The sequence below is a fragment of the Coregonus clupeaformis genome, chromosome 23 (assembly GCF_020615455.1).
Source record: "Coregonus clupeaformis isolate EN_2021a chromosome 23, ASM2061545v1, whole genome shotgun sequence".
In the NCBI taxonomy this organism is placed as follows: Eukaryota; Metazoa; Chordata; class Actinopteri; order Salmoniformes; family Salmonidae; genus Coregonus; species Coregonus clupeaformis.
This window is the reverse complement of record NC_059214.1, coordinates 55,959,482-55,984,852: the sequence shown is the minus strand read 5'-3', so window position 1 is coordinate 55,984,852 and position 25,371 is coordinate 55,959,482. Positions and strand designations below refer to the sequence as shown.

At 47.3% G+C, this 25,371-nt stretch overlaps 2 protein-coding genes across 3 annotated transcripts in view; one reads left to right on the top strand and one right to left on the bottom strand.

Moving 5' to 3' along the window:
• Positions 1-4,673, top strand: part of LOC121536439 (integrator complex subunit 6-like) — a 43,223-nt gene extending 38,550 nt beyond the window's left edge. For both annotated transcript variants that reach the window (XM_045206770.1, XM_041843698.2), the window contains 2 exons: positions 896-989; positions 4,152-4,673. In XM_045206770.1, the coding sequence (XP_045062705.1) occupies positions 896-989; positions 4,152-4,245 (188 nt within the window). In that variant the 3' untranslated portion in view covers positions 4,246-4,673. The remainder of the gene's footprint in view (positions 1-895; positions 990-4,151) is intronic.
• Positions 4,674-7,392: 2,719 nt separating this feature from the next.
• LOC121536183 (probable serpin E3) lies at positions 7,393-21,673 on the bottom strand. The gene is made up of 7 exons (XM_041843458.2): positions 21,411-21,673; positions 15,934-16,276; positions 12,811-13,278; positions 9,225-9,423; positions 8,954-9,054; positions 7,672-7,842; positions 7,393-7,509 (listed from the first exon to the last, which is right to left on the bottom strand). The coding sequence occupies exons 2-7, from the start codon at positions 16,196-16,198 to the stop codon at positions 7,457-7,459; spliced, it is 1,257 nt and encodes a 418-aa protein (XP_041699392.2). The 5' UTR covers positions 16,199-16,276; positions 21,411-21,673; the 3' UTR covers positions 7,393-7,456.
• Between the last annotated feature and the right edge of the window lie 3,698 nt (positions 21,674-25,371).

Below are 25,371 nucleotides of genomic sequence, written 5' to 3'. Positions count from 1 at the left end.
CTGAAGGTAACTGGTTGCACCAGATCTTATTTAGGGGCTTCATAGCAAAGTGTGCATACATTCTGCACACACCACTTTTCCGTTATTTATTAAAAAAAAATCAAGTTATTTTTTTCATTTCACTTCACCAATTTGGACTATTTTGTTTATGTCCATTACATGAAATCCAAATAAAAATCCATTTAAATTCCAGGTTGTAATGCAACAAAATAGGAAAAACGCCAAGGGGGATGAATACTTTTGCAAGGCACTGTATGTCTAGATGACTGTGTGATGGTAGTCATTAATCTGTGGCCTGTATGTCTAGAGGGCTGTGTGATGGTAGTCATTAATCTGTGGTCTGTATGTCTAGAGGACTGTGTGACGGTAGTCATTAATCTGTGGTCTGTATGTCTAGAGGACTGTGTGACGGTAGTCATTAATCTGTGGTCTGTATGTCTAGAGGACTGTGTGACGGTAGTCATTAATCTGTGGCCTGTATGTCTAGAGGGCTGTGTGATGGTAGTCATTAATCTGTGGCCTGTATGTCTAGAGGACTGTGTGACGGTAGTCATTAATCTGTGGCCTGTATGTCTAGATGACTGTGTGATGGTAGTCATTAATCTGTGGTCTGTATGTCTAGATGACTGTGTGATGGTAGTCATTAATCTGTGGTCTGTATGTCTAGAGGACTGTGTGATGTTTGTCATTAATCTGTGGCCTGTATGTCTAGAGGACTGTGTGATGGTAGTCATTCAGTCCACTGACTCTCTCTCCAACCATTACTCCTTAGACCTAGTTTCATAGCCTGCCATTGTTTGATCTCTCGTCTGAAATCCCAGAATGGAAAGTGTTCTAGTTTAATCGGCAGCTCTCACTCTGCTTGACTCTTCCCTTCTCTCTTGTGTTTTTATAGACTATGAAAAAATCTTCCTTTTCCTGAAGCAGATCCAAGGAAGCTTTGACACACGGTTGATATTCCTCCGGAACATTATAAAAGAGGCCACAAGGTGAGGAACACGACCTCCAGTACAAGCTTCTAAACAGACTCCAAGTCAAACTAGTATTACTGTAGTTTTACCATGTTGGGACATGATCATGACGGTCATGATGGTCCTCTGTAGCTCAGCTGGTAGAGCACAGCGCTTGTAACGCCAAGGTAGTGGGTTCGATCCCCGGGACCACCCATACACAAAAAATGTATGCACGCACGACTGTAAGTCGCTTTGGATAAAAGCGTCTGCTAAATGCCTTATTATTATTATTATTATTATTATTATTATTATTATTATTATTATTATCAGCTTGGAACTCTTCTTTGTATTACTGTCTGGCTGCTTGTTTTCAGTTTTGAATAACTAACTTTAATTTATACTTTTATCACTTTAGATGACGCATTTACTGGAATATCCTGAACTCCACTAGAGTATTCCAACTAGAACCCCTCTGTAGGCTCTGTTAGGTTTCTCTGTTTAGTTTCTCTGTTAAGTTTCTCTGTTAGGTTTCTCTGTTTAGTTTATTGATTGATGTTCAACTAGACTCTCTCTCCTGTGTATGTCTTCTATTTCTGTATCAAGAACATCGAGGTAACCTGCCTAAATGACCACCGCCCCGTAGCACTCACATCTGTAGCCATGAAGTGCTTTGAAAGGCTGGTCATGGCTCACATCAACACCATCATCCCGGAAAACCCTAGACCCACTCCAATTCGAATACCGTCCCAAACAGATCCACAGATGACGCAATCTCAATCGCACTCCACACTGCCCTTTCCCACCTGGACAAGAGGAACACCTATGTGAGAATGCTATTCATTGACTACAGCTCAGCGTTCAACACCATAGTGCCCACGAAGCTCATCACTAAGCTAAGGACCCTGGGACTAAACACCTACAGTGAGGGGAAAAAAGTATTTGATCCCCTGCTGATTTTGTACGTTTGCCCACTGACAAAGAAATTATCAGTCTATAATTTTAATGGTAGGTTTATTTGAACAGTGAGAGACAGAATAACAACAACAAAATCCAGAAAAACGCATGTCAAAAATGTTCTAAATTGATTTGCATTTTAATGAGGGAAATAAGTATTTGACCCCTCTGCAAAACATGACTTAGTACTTGGTGGCAAAACCCTTGTTGGCAATCACAGTGGTCAGACGTTTCTTGTAGTTGGCCACCAGGTTTGCACACATCTCAGGAGGGATTTTGTCCCACATCTCAGGAGGGCTTTTGTCCCACATCTCAGGAGGGATTTTGTCCCACTCCTCTTTGCAGATCTTCTCCAAGTCATTAAGGTTTCGAGGCTGACGTTTGGCAACTCGAACCTTCAGCTCCCTCCACAGATGTTCTATGGGATTAAGGTCTGGAGACTGGCTAGGCCACTCCACGACCTTAATGTGCTTCTTCTTGAGCCACTCCTTTGTTGCCTTGGCCGTGTGTTTTGGGTCATTGTTATGCTGGAATACCCATCCACGACCCATTTTCAATGCCCTGGCTGAGGGAAGGAGGTTCTCACCCAAGATTTGACGGTACATGGCCCCGTCCATCGTCCCTTTGATGCTGTGAAGTTGTCCTGTCCCCTAAGCAGAAAAACACCCCCAAAGCATAATGTTTCCACCTCCATGTTTGACGGTGGGGATGGTGTTCTTGGGGTCATAGGCAGCATTCCTCCTCTTCCAAACACGGCGAGTTGAGTTGATGCCAAAGAGCTCGATTTTGGTCTCATCTGACCACAACACTTTCAACCAGTTCTCCTCTGAATCATTCCGATGTTCATTGGCAAACTTCAGACGGGCATGTATATGTGCTTTCTTGAGCAGGGGGACCTTGCGGGCGCTGCAGGATTTCAGTCCTTCACGGCGTAGTGTGTTACCAATTGTTTTCTTGGTGACTATGGTCCCAGCTGCCTTGAGATCATTGACAAGATCCTCCCGTGTAGTTCTGAGCTGATTCCTCACCGTTCTCATGATCATTGCAACTCCACGAGGTGAGATCTTGCATGGAGCCCCAGGCCGAGGGAGATTGACAGTTATTTTGTGTTTCTTCCATTTGCAAATAATCACACCAACTGTTGTCACCTTCTCACCAAGCTGCTTGGCGATGGTCTTGTAGCCCATTCCAGCCTTGTGTAGGTCTACAATCTTGTCCCTGACATCCTTGGAGAGCTCTTTGGTCTTGGCCATGGTGGAGAGTTTGGAATCTGATTGATTGATTGCTTCTGTGGACAGGTGTCTTTTATACAGGTAACAAGCTGAGATTAGGAGCACTCCCTTTAAGAGTGTGCTACTAATCTCAGCTCGTTACCTGTATAAAAGACACCTGGGAGCCAGAAATCTTTCTGATTGAGAGGGGGTCAAATACTTATTTCCCTCATTAAAATGCAAATCAATTTATAACATTTTTGACATGCGTTCTTCTGGATTTTTTGTTGTTATTCTGGCTCTCACTGTTCAAATAAACCTACCATTAAAATTATAGACTGATCATTTCTTTGTCAGTGGGCAAACGTACAAAATCAGCAGGGGATCAAATACTTTTTTCCCTCACTGTACCTCTGCAACTGGATCCTGGACTTCCTGACGGGCCGCCCCCAGGTGGTAAGGTTAGCCAATAACACATCTGCCACACTCATCCTCAACACGGGGGCCCCTCAGGGGTGCGTGCTTGTCCCCTTCTGTACTCCATGTTCACCCACGACTGTGTGGCCAAGCACGACTCCAACACCATCATTAAGTTTGCCGACGACAACAGTGGTAGGCCTGAACACCGTCAACGATGAGACAGCCTATAGGGAGGAGGTCAGAGACCTGGCAATGTGGTGCTAGGACAACAACCTCTCCCTCAACGTGACCAAGACAAAGGAGATGATTGTGGACTACAGGAAAATGATGGGCTGTAGTGGAGCGGGTCGAGAGTTTCAAGTTCCTTGGCATCCACTTCACTAACAAACTGTTATGGTCCAAACACACCAAGACGGTCGTGAAGAGGGCACGACAACACCTTTTCCCCCTCAGGAGACTGAAAAGATTTGGCATGGGTACCCAGATCCTCAAAAAGTTCTACAGCTGCCCCATCGAGAGCATGTTCTGTTCTGTTCTATTTCTATATCCGTGACCGTGTTCTGTTCTGTTCTATTTCTATATCCGTGACCGTGTTCTGTTCTGTTCTACGCAGGTTCAAGAAGCGGGTGTTGATAGAACAGCTGGAGAACTTTCTAGAAGAGATCCACAACAGGGCCAAAAATATGAACCACCAGGACGGGTTCTAACGGACATCTGTGCCCTTCTCACCCCTTTTAACCCTCACCATTCACCCCCTCAACCTTGACCCCTTCACTCACCCTTCACCCCTCACCCCTCAGCCTGCACTTTTCACCCAGGCAGAAAGAGTCCAACAGAGAGAGAGAGAAGAGGGATATAATGTGTACTAACTAACCCGAGGAATGAGAAGACAGTGCTGTTGGCCTGTCTGCCTCTGTGTCAGTGTGATGTCTTGTCTCATCAGTGATGGTGTGGTGAACTGATATCGCTAAGGGAGTGGGTCCCATTGTACAAAGTTCCCAACAACTTCAGGGCCGAAGGAGGAACGGATGTTTTTGGTCTCATTTGAATCTTTTAAATGTCTTCTTTCCTTTCTCTCTCTTTCTATTCATCCCTCTCTCTCTCTCTCTCTCTCTCTCTCTCTCTCTCTCTCTCTCTCTCTCTCTCTCTCAATTCTCTCGCTCTCGCTCTCTCTCGCTCGCTCTCTCTCTCTCGCCCTCTCTCTCTCTTTCTGTTATCTCTCGCTCTCTCTTTCTGTTATCTCTCGCTCTCTCTCTCTTTCTGTTATCTCTCGCTCGCTCTCTCTCTCTCTTTCTGTTATCTCTCTCTCTTTCTCTCTCTCTCTCTCTCTCTCTCTCTCTCTGAGGTATTTTTGCTATGTGGGGACGTCCCTGTTTGGTCATGCACTTCTCAATGCCCTGAGAATCCTGATTGGCACTCCACTCCACCAATAGACCCACTCCTTTACTGTATTCACCAATAGAAAGGGTTGGCCACCTTCTTTCCCTCTTGACTTCCTGGACAGTAGCATCTATACTGTACTGCACCTTTACAACCAAACTGAACTCGGAGGCAAGTTTTTGCGCTTGTCTTTCACAGTTTAGATGTCAGTCTGAAAAACTGTTTTAGATGTATATTCTACCTGAGGAACGTTACAAGGAGTAGATAAGTGTGTTGATTTTTCTTAGGAGTACTGGATTTTTAGATAAAAACCAAACTCCAATAATAATAGTTTACCCTCTGAATGCTCTTACAAAATGCAACGGACAAGAAACCTCAATATGCTAGGCCAGTGGTTCCCAACCAGGGGAACCAGGACCCCTGGGGGTACTTAGCCTATCCACAGTGGGGTTCTTGAGAAGACTGAGACCGAAGGCCTGCTGGTAAAATGCACATGATGGGGTACTTCAGGGTTACTCCTGGTTAGAGCCAAATTCAGTCGGTGTTATAGTAGTAACCGAAAAAAGGTTGGGAACCACTGTGCTAGGTAGTAGACACACCTCAGGAAGTGGACAATAGCGTAATGGTTAGCAATATCATCAGTCCCACTAGTAATACCTACTGCGATCCTTAATTAAACCTCTCTGTCATGTCTAAAGTGTCGTTGGACGTTTTAAGGTAGACTTCAGGCCCTGGGTGTCAGGCTGGCTGTCGTGTGTGTGCAGGTTACCGCAAAGCATTTGATATTCTCCCTTCTTCTCCCACTTTTCCAATACGCCCTCCCTTTATAGGGAGGTAAGTCTATAATAAATATTATTAATAATAATTATATTATAAGTCTTCGCCGAACTTGTTTTTGTAAAGAGGACGCTACCAAAATAGTATTTTGAATACGCTGTATAGATGTAAATAACTAGAGAATTATTTAAAGAGAATTCCCAGAGGAGGAAGGCCTTTTTGTATTCCCATGAATAAAGTTTATATTTTGAATGGCCATGTAAATAAAAGCGTCAGTTGTTCAGTAAGTGTCATTATTACGTTTTTGTATTTCACTTTCTTTCAAGGAAATGTGAGGCTTTGCATGGTGTTGAGGAGGTTGCCCTTTGGAGATGTGACACGGTGTTGAGGAGGTTGCCCTTTGGAGATGTGACATGGTGTTGAGGAGGTTGCCCTTTGGAGATGTGACATGGTGTTGAGGAGGTTGCCCTTTGGAGATGTGACATGGTGTTGAGGAGGTTGCCCTTTGGAGATGTGACATGGTGTTGAGGAGGTTGCCCATTGGAGATGTGACACGGTGTTGAGGAGGTTGCCCTTTGGAGATGTGACACGGTGTTGAGGAGGTTGCCCTTTGGAGATGTGACACGGTGTTGAGGAGGTTGCCCTTTGGAGATGTGACATGGTGTTGAGGAGGTTGCCCTTTGGAGATGTGACATGGTGTTGAGGAGGTTGCCCTTTGGAGATGTGACATGGTGTTGAGGAGGTTGCCCATTGGAGATGTGACACGGTGTTGAGGAAGTTGCCCTTTGGAGATGTGACATGGTGATACAAAATCTATCCAGAAGGTGAGTATTTTATTTTATTATTCACTTGAGTGAATAATTTGGTGGATGTGAGAGTTTCTGAATCCTCTCTGAGACCATGCATCAACCAGGAAGTGGCACAGTGCATCAACCAGGAAGTGGCACAGTGCATCAACCAGGAAGTGGCACAGTGCATCAACCAGGAAGTGGTAGGCCTATGATACAGCTGCAGAAATAAAGGACCAAAACACTTTGGGTGCAAAACACAATGTATTAACATTTTATTTACAATCATGTACAAAAATATTGTCCCTCTTCCTGAAGTGTCTGGACCCTCCTGTTGGTCCCCAATAAATACGGGTAGTTTAGTTTTATTATGATCCCCAGTGGCTACTGCACATGCAGCAGCTACTCTTCCTGGGGTCCACATAAAATGTACAGAACAGTTATAGACAAGAACAACAGAAGATATAACATTAAAAAGTTGTATATAGGAAAGACACCAAGAGACAACACAAACACTATTTACACACTGTTCATATGTACATATTCATATTGTTATATACAGGACAGTTAAATTAGATCTTTAGAATGGTAGTGTGTTGGGTAGAGGTTGAATATGAGATAGGGTATGGGGCGGGAAGGTGTGGTGGTGGGGGTAAGGGAGTCCTAGGGTGGTGGGGGGGGAGGGTAAGGGAGTCCTAGGGTGGTGGGGGTAAGGGAGTCCTAGGGTGGTGTGGGGGGGTGGTAAGGGAGTCCTAGGGTGGTGGGGGGGGTAAGGGAGTCCTAGGGTGGTGGGGGTAAGGGAGTCCTAGGGTGGTGGAGGGGGTAAGGGAGTCCTAGGGTGGTGATGGGGGGGGGTAAGGGAGTCCTAGGGTGGAGGGGGTAAGGGAGTCCTAGGGTGGTGGTGGGATAAGGGAGTCCTAGGGTGGTGGAGGGGGTAAGGGAGTCCTAGGGTGGTGGAGGGGGTAAGGGAGTCCTAGGGTGCCTGTTCAGCTGGATTCACCACACGCCCCATGAATAGAACAGATCCTGGAGAGACAAGAAAGAGGGATGATGAATAGAAGACCAAACTAACAAGGTGATGCTGTAACGGCAATAAAACGCCAAAATAGTGCCATGACATCAGTGATGACTATTAAAGTGATCACGCATAATGTTAGCTATCTGTTAATGTTTGTATTGTAGGCCTACCTGTGCTGACTTGTCGCAAGAGGAAGAAGAAAGGTCGGTCTGCTTTGAAGACGGGAGCGCGGGAGCGTTTGAGTAGCACCATAGCTGTGGCCGCAGCGGCCTTGGTCCCATCCTCTGTTACCTCTATCCTGGCCTCATGAAAGGCATCGGACACGTACAGGCCCTCCTCCGCTGTGGAGAGAGAACAACACAATGCTGTAAGTACTGGACAGTCATCTGCTACTGAGGATGACTTGGATCTCTAGCCTGGGTGCGGAGTACTGAGGATGACATGGATCTCTAGCCTGGGTGCAGAGTACTGAGGATGACTTGGATCTCTAGCCTGGGTGCAGAGTACTGAGGATGACATGGATCTCTAGCCTGGGTGCGGAGTACTGAGGATGACATGGATCTCTAGCCTGGGTGCAGAGTACTGAGGATGACATGGCTCTCTAGCCTGGGTGCAGAGTACTGAGGATGACATGGATCTCTAGCCTGGGTGTAGAGTACTGAGGATGACTTGGATCTCTAGCCTGGGTGCAGAGTACTGAGGATGACATGGATCTCTAGCCTGGGTGCGGAGTACTGAGGATGACATGGATCTCTAGCCTGGGTGCAGAGTACTGAGGATGACATGGCTCTCTAGCCTGGGTGCGGAGTACTGAGGATGACATGGATCTCTAGCCTGGGTGCAGAGTACTGAGGATGACTTGGATCTCTAGCCTGGGTGCAGAGTACTGAGGATGACATGGATCTCTAGCCTGGGTGCAGAGTACTGAGGATGACATGGATCTCTAGCCTGGGTGCGGAGTACTGAGGATGACATGGATCTCTAGCCTGGGTGCGGAGTACTGAGGATGACATGGATCTCTAGCCTGGGTGCAGAGTACTGAGGATGACATGGCTCTCTAGCCTGGGTGCAGAGTACTGAGGATGACATGGCTCTCTAGCCTGGGTGCAGAGTACTGAGGATGACATGGCTCTCTAGCCTGGGTGCAGAGTACTGAGGATGACATGGATCTCTAGCCTGGGTGCGAAGTACTGAGGATGACATGGCTCTCTAGCCTGGGTGCAGAGTACTGAGGATGACATGGCTCTCTAGCCTGGGTGCGAAGTACTGAGGATGACATGGATCTCTAGCCTGGGTGCCAGTCTGTTGCTGCCCTCGAGCCAACACCTTATGGAATTGTCATGCAAAACATTGGCATGACAATGGAGTAGGCAAAAGCACAAACTGATCTAGGACCAGCCTAATGGATCTCATATAAAACCAGAATAAGGCAGTTGAGTGAGTGTACTGCACCTGAGATGCCAGTGAAGTCTGCTGCCATTGGGTTGAAGGCGTCACTGACCCCCATTGACGGCAGAACCGACCTCAGGTTGAACTTGTTCTGCATTTTAAACCTGTAAGTAAAAGCCAGTCCATTACGCTACCATTCACCTGTTTGGCCAGTAGATCAGACACCATGGAGGTTAGGACACTTTGGGCTAAGATATATATATATATATATATCAACGCGACTACCCTGGTATAACAAAAGTTCAAATAAATACAAATTGAGATCAATGTGTACCTGGGGAGGAAAACATCCATCTTGGTTCTGCGGAGGCCAGTGTCCCAGGTGGCCACAGCGCGGGGGGTTATCTGGGATTCCAGCGAGAACAGAGGTGTCTTCCTGTCACTGGGCAGAGCCACCAGAAGACTGAGGACGCGGCCCAGGTACGGCAGCTCCAAGACCGTGTAGCGCTGGTCTGACAGGGTGCGGAACTGACCTGCACATAGAGGGGAAACCAACGGAGGGACAGTTTAAATAAGACCACAGGATATAATCAATCAAGCACATTTATTTTATATAGCCCTTTTTACATCAGCAGTTGTCACAGTGCTTTACAGATACCCAGCCTGAAACCCCAAAGATCAAGCAATGCAGATATAGAAGCACTAAACATTAATACTTTACAATGTCTTGTAATATGTCGAATTATCTTAATTACTATACTACGAATCAAAACTCAAACTGTTGTTTTGTGCTTGATGATTTGATTTGACTGTATGTAAGTGATTAATTGAAAAGTAAGTGATGAACCGATAAATAAGTAAGGGGAACTGATAAATAAGCAAGGGAAGAACCAATAAGTAAGCAAGGGACAAAACGATAAGTAAGCAAGGGACGAACCGATACGTTAGTGAGGGTTGAACTGATAAATAAGCAAGGGAAGAACCAATAAGTAAGCAAGGAACGAAACGATAAGTAAGCAAGGGACGAACCGATAAGTAAGGGATGAACCGATAAGTTAGTGAGGGCTGAACCGATAAGTTAGTGAGGCTTGAACCGATAAGTTAGTGAGGCTTGAACCGATAAGTTAGTGAGGCTTGAACCGATAAGTTAGTGAGGGCTGAACCGATAAGTTAGTGAGGCTTGAACCGATAAGTTAGTGAGGCTTGAACCGATAAGTTAGTGAGGGCTGAACCGATAAATTAGTGAGGGCTGAACCGATAAGTTAGTGAGGCTTGAATCGATAAGTATGTAAGGGCTGAACCGGTAAGTTAGTGAGGGCTGAACTGATAAGTTAGTGAGGCTTGAACCGATAAGTATGTAAGGGATGAACTGATAAGTTAGTGAGTGTTGAACCGATAAGTATGTAAGGGATGAACCGATAAGTTAGTGAGGGCTGAACCGATAAGTTAGTGAGGGTTGAACCGATAAGTTAGTGAGGGTTGAACCGATAAGTTAGTGAGGGCTGAACCGATAAGTTAGTGAGGGCTGAACCGATAAGTTAGTGAGGGTTGAACCGATAAGTTAGCGAGGGCTGAACCGATAAGTTAGTGAGGCTTGAACCGATAAGTTAGTGAGGGCTGAACCGATAAATTAGTGAGGGCTGAACCGATAAGTATGTAAGGGCTGAACCGATAAGTTAGTGAGGCTTGAATCGATAAGTATGTAAGGGCTGAACCGGTAAGTTAGTGAGGGCTGAACTGATAAGTTAGTGAGGCTTGAACCGATAAGTATGTAAGGGATGAACTGATAAGTTAGTGAGTGTTGAACCGATAAGTATGTAAGGGATGAACCGATAAGTTAGTGAGGGCTGAACCAATAAGTTAGTGAGGGCGGAACCGATAAGTTAGTGAGGGTTGAACCGATAAGTTAGTGAGGGTTGAACCGATAAGTTAGTGAGGGCTGAACCGATAAGTTAGTGAGGGCTGAACCGATAAGTTAGAGGGCTGAACCGATAAGTTAGAGGGCTGAACCGATAAGTTAGAGGGCTGAACCGATAAGTTAGAGGGCTGAACCGATAAGTTAGTGGGCTGAACCGATAAGTTAGAGGGCTGAACCGATGAGTTAGAGGGCTGAACCGATAAGTTAGAGGGCTGAACCGATAAGTTAGAGGGCTGAACCGATAAGTTAGAGGGCTGAACCGATAAGTTAGAGGGCTGAACCGATAAGTTAGTGAGGGCTGAACCGGTAAGTTAGAGGGCTGAACCGATAAGTTAGAGGGCTGAACCGATAAGTTAGAGGGCTGAACCGATAAGTTAGAGGGCTGAACCGATAAGTTAGTGGGCTGAACCGATAAGTTAGAGGGCTGAACCGATAAGTTAGAGGGCTGAACCGATAAGTTAGAGGGCTGAACCGATAAGTTAGAGGGCTGAACCGGTAAGTTAGAGGGCTGAACCGATAAGTTAGAGGGCTGAACCGATAAGTTAGAGGGCTGAACCGATAAGTTAGAGGGCTGAACCGATAAGTTAGAGGGCTGAACCGATAAGTTAGAGGGCTGAACCGATAAGTTAGTGAGGGCTGAACCGGTAAGTTAGAGGGCTGAACCGATAAGTTAGTGAGTGTTGAACCGATAAGTATGTAAGGGATGAACCGATAAGTTAGTGAGGGCTGAACCAATAAGTTAGTGAGGGCGGAACCGATAAGTTAGTGAGGGCTGAACCGATAAGTTAGTGAGGGTTGAACCGATAAGTTAGTGAGGGCTGAACCGATAAGTTAGTGAGGGCTGAACCGGTAAGTTAGTGAGGGCTGAACCGATAAGTTAGAGGGCTGAACCGATAAGTTAGAGGGCTGAACCGATAAGTTAGAGGGCTGAACCGATAAGTTAGAGGGCTGAACCGATAAGTTAGAGGGCTGAACCGATAAGTTAGAGGGCTGAACCGATGAGTTAGAGGGCTGAACCGATAAGTTAGTGGGCTGAACCGATAAGTTAGAGGGCTGAACCGATAAGTTAGAGGGCTGAACCGATAAGTTAGAGGGCTGAACCGATAAGTTAGTGAGGGCTGAACCGGTAAGTTAGAGGGCTGAACCGATAAGTTAGAGGGCTGAACCGATAAGTTAGAGGGCTGAACCGATAAGTTAGAGGGCTGAACCGATAAGTTAGAGGGCTGAACCGATAAGTTAGAGGGCTGAACCGATAAGTTAGAGGGCTGAACCGATAAGTTAGAGGGCTGAACCGATAAGTTAGAGGGCTGAACCGATAAGTTAGAGGGCTGAACCGATAAGTTAGAGGGCTGAACCGATGAGTTAGAGGGCTGAACCGATAAGTTAGTGGGCTGAACCGATAAGTTAGAGGGCTGAACCGATAAGTTAGAGGGCTGAACCGATAAGTTAGAGGGCTGAACCGATAAGTTAGTGAGGGCTGAACCGGTAAGTTAGAGGGCTGAACCGATAAGTTAGAGGGCTGAACCGATAAGTTAGAGGGCTGAACCGATAAGTTAGAGGGCTGAACCGATAAGTTAGAGGGCTGAACCGATAAGTTAGAGGGCTGAACCGATAAGTTAGAGGGCTGAACCGATAAGTTAGAGGGCTGAACCGATAAGTTAGAGGGCTGAACCGATAAGTTAGAGGGCTGAACCGATAAGTTAGAGGGCTGAACCGATAAGTTAGAGGGCTGAACCGATAAGTTAGAGGGCTGAACCGATAAGTTAGTGAGGGCTGAACCGATAAGTTAGTGAGGGCTGAACCGATAAGTTAGTAAGTGTTGAACCGATAAGTATGTAAGGGATGAACTTACAGCAAAAAAAGGACAGACAGAAAACTATTGCTCTTCTCTGTTCTCACTACGGACTGCGGTTGAAAAATGAACTTTTGTGCAAACATATTTCACCGTCTGAAATGTGCTTTTAATTGCACATGGTCCCTTTTAAAATATACTACTACTTACCAAAGTTGACCTCTGTGGCCTGGTACATCATGGGCACCTTGATGGTGCTGCCGTCCGACAGGGTGAAGGGAAGGTTCTGGGTGTCAGTGAAGAGGAACTGTTTCTGCCACACTCCCCGGAAGTTCACTGTGTTGACCAGGGCCATCTGCAGCCGCTTGCCCCACCACGAGGTCTCTCCCTGGGCCTCGCCAGACCCAAACAGCTCCCCGCTGCCAACGGACTGGAGCGGCTCACCGGTGCCATGGTTGCGTCCCCACTGTTCCAGCTGGCTGTGGGTGTGGTTGGGCTGACTGAAGTTGGCTCGGACCAGACTGCTGTTGCTCAGGGATGCTGCATGCTGGGTAAAAGCAGGAAGGATCTGGACGCCAGTCTGGATGAATAGGGCGCATGCCTGCTGGAGCCGCACCCCTTGACTGGAGTTACCCACGTCCCCCTGCGACCGCAACAGGAAGTCCTGCACTTGCATGTCTGGAGAGACAGGAAGTGGGATCAGTGGCTAGGCCAAATGGAAAGGTTCCCACTAGATGAGATTTTTGGTCTTCATTTAAGGTTAGGGTTAGGCATAAGGTTAGCAGTGTGGTTAGGGTTAGGCATAAGGTTAGCAGTGTGGTTAGGGTTAGATTTAAAATCAGATTGTAAGAAGATAAATTGTAGAAATGGGTGGGGCTTCCAACTTTGCAACTTGGCCAGATAGTGAAAAACCAAATGGAAACTGTATGTATTCCAAAACATCATAAAACATCATGTGGAAACTATGTATTCCAAAACATGAGTGAAAAAGACACCAGAGGTTGGCCAACCCATATAATCCAGCTCTGCCTTTAGGCCAGTTTGAGTTACTAGGTCCATACCACATGGATAGCACCCTTGGCTTTCTTCACTCTGACACCATGCACCTGCACCTTTTCTCTATCAAGTATGCTTATAAATCAAGAGAATATGTTTATGTCCCTGTACGTCCTTCTCTACATGTCTTGAGTACCTTCTGAACTCTTGGCTAGTGTCTGCTTTCACCATGCAGTGTAACACAGTGGCCTTTCGACCCCAGAGTCTCAGTATTACCCTCTGAATAATCAGATTATAGAGCAGGGGCAGGCATTAGGGCTCCAGACACCACTCTACCCTGCCCTGCCCTGCCTGGACAACAGGCCCACAGGACCCCGTACCAGCCGGCCCACAGGACCCCATACCAGCCGGCCCACAGGACCCCGTACCAACCGGCCCACAGGAGCCCGTAACAACCGGCCCACAGGACCCCATACCCACAGGACCCCGTACCAGCCGGCCCACAGGACCCCATACCAGCCGGCCCACAGGACCCCGTACCAACCGGCCCACAGGAGCCCGTACCAGCCGGCCCACAGGTCCCCGTACTAACCGGCCCACAGGACCCCCACAGGACCCCGTACCAACCGGCCCACAGGACCCCGTACCAACCGGCCCACAGGACCCCGTACCAACCGGCCCACAGGACCCCGTTCCAACCGGCCCACAGGACCCCGTACCAGCCGGCCCACAGGACCCCGTACCAGCCGGCCCACAGGACCCCGTACCAGCCGGCCCACAGGACCCCGTACCAGCTGGCCCACAGGACCCCGTACCAGCCGGCCCACAGGACCCCGTACCAGCCGGCCCACAGGACCCCGTACCAGCCGGCCCACAGGACCCCGTACCAGCCGGCCCACAGGACACCGTACCAACTGGCCCACAGGAGCCCGTACCAACCGGCCCACAGGAGCCCGTACCAACCGGCCCACAGGACCCCGTACCATCTGGCCCACAGGACCACGTACCAACCGGCCCACAGGACCCCGTACCAACCGGCCCACAGGACCCCGTACCATCTGGCCCACAGGACCATGTACCAGCCAGCCCACAGGACCCCGTACCAACCGGCCCACAGGACCCCGTACCAGCCGGCCCACAGGACCCCGTACCAGCCGGCCCACAGGACCCCGTACCAGCCGACCCACAGGACCCCGTACCAACCGGCCCACAGGACCCCGTACCAACCGGCCCACAGGACCCCGTACCAGCCGGCCCACAGGACCCCGTACCAGCCGGCCCACAGGACTCCGTACCAACCGGCCCACAGGACCCCGTACCAGCCGGCCCACAGGACCCCGTACCAGCGGTGCAGCCCAGCATCAGTTTAAGGGAATGGTATGAACACACAGAAACACTTGAACAAACAGTAATGGAGAGCAAAATAAACCAACACTTAGTAGATGCTACTTACAGTGTTCAGTCTTTGTACCAGCACAGCATGTTATACCAGCACTCAACAGCTGTGGCCCCCACCCCCACTGACTGGGCCTGGAGAGTTATAGGGGTATGCAAATCAAATGCAGGCTTTTGTTCCACCCCAGCACTAAAATTGCTTTAGAATCGACTTCTCATCAAGACCTTGATTGGTTGAACAAGGTGTGTTGGTGATGGGCTTTGAACGCAAGCCTGCACACCCAGTAACCTGACCACCCAGTAACCTGACCACCCAGCAACCTGACCACCCAGCAACCTGACCACCCAGTAGTCTGACCACCCAGTAACCTGACCACCCAGTACCCTGACCACCCAGTACCCTGACCACCCAGCAACCTGACCACCCAGTAACCTGACCACCCAGTAGTCTGACCACCCAGCAACCTGACCACCCAGTAACCTGACCACCCAGTAATCTGACCACCCAGTAACCTGACCACCCAGTAGTCTGACCACCCAGTAACCTGACCACCCAGTAACCTGACCACCCAGTAATCTGACCACCCAGTAACCTGACCACCCAGCAGTCTGACCACCCAGCAGTCTGACCACCCAGTAACCTGACCACCCAGTAACCTGACCACCCAGTAACCTGCTGCACTCCTCTGGATGCCTTTTGAACTCTTAGCCCTGCTTGGTGGTGGGTTCTTTTTAAAATATATATATATATCTTTGGGGTCTGGGGCAGTCTCACTCCTTTATAAGATTTTTTTTGTGTGAAAATATAGTACATTGTGAAAGATGGGGAACATAGGCGAGGGTGAGTGAAAGGACAGTGTGCCGGATTCGAACCCATGCCGACCCTGGTATACATGTGTTCCGGCCGGGGTCATAGGCTGTAACTGCTGGTGGGGTTCTTACCGTTGAGGTCATATCCCAGTGAAGCCTCCAGTTGTGCCAGCGTGTTGCCACGGGCGCCCAGCTGCAGAAGTCCCAAGGACAGCGAGACGCTCACCGGCGACACGATCAGGTTGGAGTTGTTCTCGGTCTCTTTGAGCGCTTTGTAGAGGCTGACGGCGAACTCTGTGTGCAGCTCTCCCATGGTGTCCTGAAGGCTAGCGTCACACTGACCCCTCTCCACCAACCAGAAGCAGACGAACAGTGAGGTGATCGACAGGCGACGCATGGCCTTCGCGGTGCAGGGTCAAAGGTAATATATAGAGATGATGATGTCAGAGGGGGCGGGTCCACAGAGATGGGGTCACTGCAAAGAAGTGTTTGTGATGTTATGACTTTATAACAATGCGTATAGAGGCCTATTGTGTTGTTTCAATACATTGACTGATTTATTTATTTCATTTGCCAGTTTAAAAACCAAACATATCCTCAGTAGCGTTATGACGGGGAGAGCACAATAAAGCCAATGGCTTCTTTCCATTGTTGCCCCTGATGATATCAAGTAAGATACATTCATTACATTTTAGTCATTTAGCAGACGCTCTTATCCAGAGCGACTTACAGTTAGTGAGTGCATACATTATTTATTTTTATTTTTTCATACTGGCCCCTGTGGGAATCGAACCCACAACCCTGGCGTTGCAAAACGCCATGCTCTACCAACTGAGCTACATCCCTGCTGGCCATTCCCTCCCCTACCCTGGACGACGCCGGGCCAATTGTGCGCCGCCCCCATGGGTCTCCCGGTCGCGGCAGGCTACGACAGAGCCTGGATTCGAACCAGGATCTCTAGTGGCACAGCTAGCACTGCGATGCAGCGCCTTAGACCACTGCGCCACTCGGGAGGTTACGAATCGGTTTTTGATGGAATCATGGAATAACTTTTCATTGTGAAACACTTGTTCAGTTACTGCCTGACTCTCTCTTATCCTGAGCCCCCACACGTGCCTGCCCTTTCCATAGAAGGCCAAGTATCATATTGGGCCACTGTCAACCCCATTCAATTAAATCAATTAAAGAGCAATGTTGACCTGCAGCAAATGTAGACCTCTTGAACCAATAATTAGTTCATCCTATTTTGTAGCCGGGAAATTGCATGCACCACATTGAGTTAATGTTGTTATACAGTATAATATATACAGTACTGCTTGAAAGGACGTGAACCCCTTGTGCAATTACAGATTCTTTCCGGTTTTTTTAACCATGAAATCAAAGGGCGAGATCATTAGGAAAGAGTTTTGTCGGGACACTGATAAACAGAGATAAGAAACCTGGTCAGTTTGGTGTTACCCATCCAGGTGAATGCAAAGCACACCATGCCGAGAGGAAAGGAGATCTCAGAGGACATCAGGACGAGGGTAGTGAGAGCACATCAGTCTGGGGATCTCAGAGGACATCAGGACGACGGTAGTGAGAGCACATCAGTCTGGGGATCTCAGAGGACATCAGGACGAGGGTAGTGAGAGGACATCAGGACGAGGGTAGTGAGAGGACATCAGGACGAGGGTAGTGAGAGGACATCAGGACGAGGGTAGTGAGAGGACATCAGGACGAGGGTAGTGAGAGGACATCAGGACGAGGGTAGTGAGAGCACATCAGGACGAGGGTAGTGAGAGGACATCAGTCTGGGGATCTCAGAGGACATCAGGACGAGGGTAGTGAGAGGACATCAGGACGAGGGTAGTGAGAGGACATCAGGACGAGGGTAGTGAGAGCACATCAGGACGAGGGTAGTGAGAGGACATCAGGACGAGGGTAGTGAGAGCACATCAGGACGAGGGTAGTGAGAGGACATCAGGACGAGGGTAGTGAGAGCACATCAGGACGAGGGTAGTGAGAGCACATCAGGACGAGGGTAGTGAGAGGACATCAGGACGAGGGTAGTGAGAGGACATCAGGACGAGGGTAGTGAGAGCACATCAGGACGAGGGTAGTGAGAGGACATCAGTCTGGGGATCTCAGAGGACATCAGGACGAGGGTAGTGAGAGGACATCAGGACGAGGGTAGTGAGAGCACATCAGTCTGGGGATCTCAGAGGACATCAGGACGAGGGTAGTGAGAGGACATCAGGACGAGGGTAGTGAGAGGACATCAGGACGAGGGTAGTGAGAGGACATCAGTCTGGGGATCTCAGAGGACATCAGGACGAGGGTAGTGAGAGCACATCAGTCTGGGGATCTCAGAGGACACCAGGACGAGGGTAGTGAGAGCACATCAGTCTGGGGATCTCAGAGGACATCAGGACGAGGGTAGTGAGAGGACATCAGGACGAGGGTAGTGAGAGGACATCAGGACGAGGGTAGTGCGAGCACATCAGGACGAGGGTAGTGAGAGGACATCAGTCTGGGGATCTCAGAGGACATCAGGACGAGGGTAGTGAGAGGACATCAGGACGAGGGTAGTGAGAGGACATCAGGACGAGGGTAGGGAGAGCACATCAGGACGAGGGTAGTGAGAGGACATCAGGATGAGGGTAGGTAGAGCACATCAGTCTGGGGATCTCAGAGGACATCAGGACGAGGGTAGGAAGATGCACATCAGTCTGGGGATCTCAGAGGACACCAGGACGAGGGTATTGAGAGCACATCAGTCTGGGGATCTCAGAGGACATCAGGACGAGGGTAGTGAGAGGACATCAGGACGAGGGTAGTGAGAGCACATCAGGACGAGGGTAGTGAGAGGACATCAGTCTGGGGATCTCAGAGGACATCAGGACGAGGGTAGTGAGAGGACATCAGGACGAGGGTAGGGAGAGGACATCAGGACGAGGGTAGGGAGAAGACATCAGGACGATGGTAGTGAGAGGACATCAGGACGAGGGTAGGGAGAGGACATCAGGACGAGGGTAGTGAGAGGACATCAGGACGAGGGTAGTGAGAGGACATCAGTCTGGGGAAGGCTATAAAATCATCTCTAATAGATTTGAGCTCCATCAGTCCACTGTGAGGCAAATAATGTACAAACGGAGAGCATTTAACATGACAGCAACTCGGCCTAGAAGTGGACGCCCTTCCAAAATATCCCCAAGAGCCACAAGAACAATAATAAATCGGGTAAAAGCCAACCCAAACATAACGCCTAGATATTTGCGGACCTCCCTTGCTGCATCTCGGGTAACTGTGCTTGCGTCAACAACAAGAAGAACGCTGAATTGAAATGCCATTCATTGGAGGGTTGCTAGGAAGAAGCATCTGCTGTCAGAAAAAGAACCAAACTGCCCGTCTTAACTTTGCCAGAGACCACCGGGACAAACCTGAAGGTTTCTGGAAGTTCATTCTCTGAACCGATGAGTCCAAAATTGACCTTTTTGGTCACAATCAACACCGCTATGTTTGGTGAAAACCCAACGCTGCCTACCACCAAAATAACCTTATCCCAACAGTCAAGCATGGTGGTGGTAATGTCAAGATCTGGGCTGCTTTTCCTCTTCTGGACCTGGACGACTCCACATCATTAAGGGAACCATGAATTCTGAGGTATACCAGGAGATTCTTGAACAGAACGTCAGGCCATCAGTCAAGGAGCTAAAGCTGGGCCGAAAAATGAGTCTTCCAACAAGACAACGACCCAAAGCATTCAAGCAAATCTACCAAAGAATGGCTCAGGAGAAAGAAGATTTGTGTTTTTGGATTGGCCAAGTCAAAGTCCTGACCTGAATCCAATCGAGATGCTGTGGCAGGACCTGAAGCGGGCAGTTCATGCCAGACACCCCTCAAACCTCACTCAATTGGCTGAGTTCTGTAAGGAGGAGTGGGCAAAAATCCCTCAAAACAGAGACTGATTACTGGCTATAAGAGACGTTTAGTCCAAGTTACCGCTGCTAATGGAGGTGCCACAAGCTATTGACTGAAAGGGTTCACATATTGTTGCACACATCAAATCTGAGTTTCTGTTAAATAAACAATGAATATATATATATTTTTTGTTTCTGTCATTTACTTGGAATGTATTTTATTACGAATTGGTCTTTTAGATAAGGTTTTGATATGTTTATTTTAATATTTTATAGCAAAATAATGACCAGCCCTGTAGGGTTCACATACTTTCAAGCTGCACTGTATATATACATAGATACATACGTACATACGTACACTACATTACCAAAAGTATGTGGAAACCTGCTCGTCGAGCATCTCATTCCAAAATCAGTTGGTCCCTTCCTTTGCTGCTATAACAGCCTCCACACTTCTGGGAAGGTTTTCCACTAGATGTTGGAACATTGCTGCGGGGACTTGCTTCCATTCAGCCACAAGCGCATTAGTGAGGTCAGGCATTGATGTTGGGCGATCGATTAGGCCTGGCTCGCAGTTGACGTTCCAATTCATCCCAAAGTTGTTCGATGGAGTTGAGGTTTAGGGCTCTGTGCAGGCCAGTCAAGTTCTTCCACACCGATCTCGACAAACCATTTCTGTATGGACCTCGCTTTGTGCACAGGGGCATTAACATGCTGAAACAGGAAAGGGCTTTCCCCAAACTGTTGCCACAAAGTTGGATGCACAGAATCGTCTAGAATGTCATTGTATGCTGTAGCGTTAAGATTTCCCTTCACTGGAACTAAGGGGCCTAGCCCGAACCATGAAAAATAGCCCCAGACCATTATTCCTCCTCCACCAAACTTAACAGTTGGCACTATGCATTGGGGCAGATGGTGAAGCGTGATTCATCACTCTAGAGAAAGCATTTCACTGCTCCAGAGTCCAATGGCGGCGGCAAGCTTAACACCACTCCAGCCGACGCTTGGCATTGCGCGTGGTGATCTTAGGCTTGTGGAAAGGTGAGCTCCTCAGTAGGGTCATTCTACTGTGAATGTTTGTCTATGGAGATTGCATGGCTGTGTGTTTGTCTATGGAGATTGCATGGCTGTGTGTTTGTCTATGGAGATTGCATGGTTGTGTGTTTGTCTATGGAGATTGCATGGCTGTGTGTTTGTCTATGGAGATTGCACGGCTGTGTGCTCGATTTTATTCACCTGTCGCAACGGGTGTGGCTAAAATAGCCAAATCCACTCATTTGAAGGGGTGTCCACATACTTTTGTATACGTACAGTACATTCGGAAAGTATTCAGACCTCTTGACTTATTCCACATTTTGTTGCCTTACAGCCTTATTTTAAAATAGATTAAATTGTTTTTTTTTTAAGTAAAAAAAGTTCTGATAAATCATTATAAATCCATAAATATATGTAACCTGTAATGATCACGACTGACATATCAGCCTATGCAAATGTTCCTTCCCAAGCGGACATAACTTGTATCTATTGTAGCCGATACATTCCATCCACATTTTAATGAGCCCAAGCTAATGGAAAACCATAGAAGACAACAAATAGGAAACTTTAATTCTCTGAAATAATTTAAAAGTTAAAACCCATCTCAGTTATGGGTGTGTTTATAATTGCGCATGGCCCTAAACATGACAAATTCACCTGCAAGAAACTTACCCGGAAGACGGGTACAGAGAAAGGCTACAATTATTTCGGTTTTCCGCTCCAATTCCAGGCAGTTGCCTCCAAATATCCGATGTCCACAAAAGTACGCTATCGCTAGAGAGCTTGTTTGCGCCGATGTTCCTCTCACCTCTCCTGTCCCGGTGTTTTGTAGGCTACTCCTGTCTGCTCCTTGCTTAGCCAGCTGATTGAGCGGGTTCTCAGTCATAAGACCGTGTTTAAAGGGAGTGCGCCGTGTTCGCGGTCTCTCTCGGAGATGTCCGTACCATTCGACTATGCTAGAATTCCTAGCTCCCTAACCCTAACCCTCCCCGGTCCGGTACTATAAGGAGCCAGGCGGAGGGAGGCATGTCACCAACCAGCAAATCCCAAAAAAACTAGCTGAGAAAAAAAAGACTCACACACACACACTTCACAAAAGACAGTCGGTCCCCTTATTCAAGCAGCTTGCCCTTTTGTTGTGGTGATCAAAAGGCATCCCCCAACAAGAGTTCAACAACATGCTGACCATCAAAGTGCTGTGTCGGCGCGTCTAATTGGGAGACACTCAATGGAATGTGCCATTTTAAATGATCTGGTAATGAATGATTTGTGAGTCCTGTTTTGGACACTTTACCTCACCCATCATCTCTATAGTTCTGACCCAAGGAACCCTGACAGAAATATCATTTTTGTGGTCTTGTGTGGCTCAGTCGGTAGAGCATGGCGCTTGCAATGTCACGGGTCGTGGGTTTGATTCCCGCTGAGGCAACCCATATGTACAGTAAAACTAAAAACGTATGCTTTGGATAAAAGAGTCTGCTAAATGGCATTAGTATTATTATGATGAGAGAGAGAGAGAGAGAGAGACAGAGAGACAGAGAGACAGAGAGAGACAGAGAGAATCAATAACCTCCAGTCCTGGTCTGCATGGGACATGATGTTGTGAACTTCCCTCCTCAGAGCCAACTGAATGTGACTTTAAACTGTCATTTCTTGTAAGCTAGGACCTTTTTTAATTAAACGTAGTATCTTGTGTTTTATTTAAAGTTGTCTCTAAATGTAACTGTGCATTTTGCATATTTTTAGTCTTGTCGACTGTAAACGGAAAGGATATAAATCGAATCAACTCTATTAATTAGTATCCCCATGACGACTAACTGGCCTTGAAACAGAAGATGTGAAGACACCATTTTCCCATGGTGAACTGAAGGAAGGAGGGACCTAGACAGGGCATGATTGGTAGCCATCAGGTATTTGGCTTCATTGTGGCCTGGGATTCCTCCCATTACTGGAACTGTCCTAATGAGTCCAGCCAGCTTGGCTCTCGACAATGGAGACACCACATTCTTTAATACCAATGCTCCAATGTTCCAACTCTGCCGACACAGGAATTTGGAATTTTAAGGGACTCAGGCCTCGGAACAGGATGAAATGTCATGGTAATTGCCCAAAGACAATTACCACGAACTGCCACCAAAGTAAACAACAGTTTTCATCTTGATGGCCGGCTTCAAACAATGTGACTTCGCCCTGGAGGAAGAAAACACGATTTGTGGATTGGAAGATAATGATTTGTGCTCTCAATTTATGATTCCTGGTCCAATTAAAAAACCAGCTCATACCAGACCGATAGGGAAGGAGTGGAGGGTGGCTTTCTCAAGATTGGATGAGAGAAACGCACACAAATACAAAAACACTGAAGCCTTTCAGGGACATCGACAGACTTTCCAGTCCTACATCAACTCCTCTTCGGCTCTCCTTCATACCCGAGAGAGAGAGAGAGAGAGAGCCTGCCTGCCTGCCTGCAGAAAGTATTTCACAGCCCTTGACTTTTTGCACATTTTGTTGTTACAGCCTGAATTTTAAATGGGATTTAATTGAGATGTTGTATCACTGGCTTACACACAATACCCCATAATGTCAAAGTGGAATTATGATATTTTGTCTATTTTCAATGTCGTCTTGGTAACCAACTCCAGTATATATATATTTGGCCTTCGTTTTAGGTAATTGTCCTGCTGAAAGGTGAATTTGTCTCCCAGTGTCTGTTGGAAAGCAAACTGAACCAGGTTTTCCTCTAGGATTTTGCCTGTGCTTATAGCTGTATTCTGTCTCTTTTTAACTGAGTGGGCTAGTTACAGTTTGGACTTAAATCGGCTTGAAAATCTATGGCAAGACTTAAAATGGCTGTCTACAACCAACTTGACAGATCTTGAAGAATTAAAAAATAAATCATGTGCAAATATTGTACAATCCAGGTGTGCAAAGCTCTTAGAGACTTAGCCAGAAAGACTCACAGCTGTAATCACTGCCACAGGTGATTCTACAAAGTATTGACTCATGGGTGGTGAATACTTATGTATATGAGATATTTCTATGTTTCATTTTCAATACATTTGCTAAAATGTCTAAAAACATGTTTTCACTTTGTCATTATGGGGTACTGTGTGTAGATGGGTGAGAATAATGAAATAAATAAATCCAATGTGGAATAAAGTCAATGTAGATAGATTTAGAAAAAAGTATTTAGTCAGCCACCAATTGTGCAAGTTCTCCCACTTAAAAAGATGAGTGGCCTGTAATTTTCATCATAGGTACACGTCAACTATGACAGACAAATTGAGGGAAAAAAATCCCAGAATTCCAGAAAATCACATTGTAGGATTTTTTATGACTTTCTTTGCAAATTATGGTGGAAAATAAGTATTTGGTCAATAACAAAAGTTTCTCAATACTTTGTTATATACCCTTTGTTGGCAATGACACAGGTCAAACGTTTTCTGTAAGTCTTCACAAGGTTTTCACACACTGTTGCTGGTATTTTGGCCCATTCCTCCATGCAGATCTCTAGAGCAGTGATGTTTTGGGGCTGTCGCTGGGCAACACAGAATTTCAACTCCCTCCAAAGATGTTCTATGGGGTTGAGATCTGGAGACTGGCTAGGCCACTCCAGGACCTTGAAATGCTTCTTACGAAGCCACTCCTTCGTTGCCGGGGCGGTGTGTTTGGGATCATTGTCATGCTGAAAGACCCAGCCACGTTTCATCTTCAATGCCCTTGCTGATGGAAGGAGGTTTTCACTCAAAATCTCACGATACATGGCCCCATTCATTCTTTCCTTTACACGGATCAGTCGTCCTGGTCCCTTTGCAGAAAAACAGCCCCAAAGCATGATGTTTCCACCCCCATGCTTCACAGTAGGTATGGTGTTCTTTGGATGCAACTCAGCATTCTTTGTCCTCCAAACACGACGAGTTGAGTTTTTACCAAAAACTTCTATTTTGGTTTCATCTGACCATATGACATTCTCCCAAACCTCTTCTAGATCATCCAAATGCACTCTAGCAAACTTCAGACGGGCCTGGACATGTACTGGCTTAAGCAGGGGGACACGTCTGGCACTGCAGGATTTGAGTCCCTGGCGGCGTAGTGTGTTACTGATGGTAGGCTTTGTTACTTTGGTCCCAGCTCTCTGCAGGTCATTCACTAGGTCCCACCGTGTGGTTCTGGGATTTTTGCTCACCGTTCTTGTGATCATTTTGACCCCACGGGGTGAGATCTTGCGTGGAGCCCAGATCGAGGGAGATTATCAGTGGTCTTGTATGTCTTCCATTTCCTAATAATTGCTCCCACAGTTGATTTCTTCAAACCAAGCTGCTTATCTATTGCAGATTCAGTCTTCCCAGCCTGGTGCAGGTCTACAATTTTGTTTCTGGTGTCCTTTGACAGCTCTTTGGTCTTGGCCATAGTGGAGTTTGGAGTGTGACTGTTTGAGGTTGTGGACAGGTGCCTTTTAAACTGATAACAAGTTCAAACAGGTGCCATTAATACAGGTAACGAGTGGAGGACAGAGGAGCCTCTTAAAGAAGAAGTTACAGGTCTGTGAGAGCCAGTAATCTTGCTTGTTTGTAGGTGACCAAATACTTATTTTCCACCATAATTTGCAAATAAATTCATAAAAAATCCTACAATG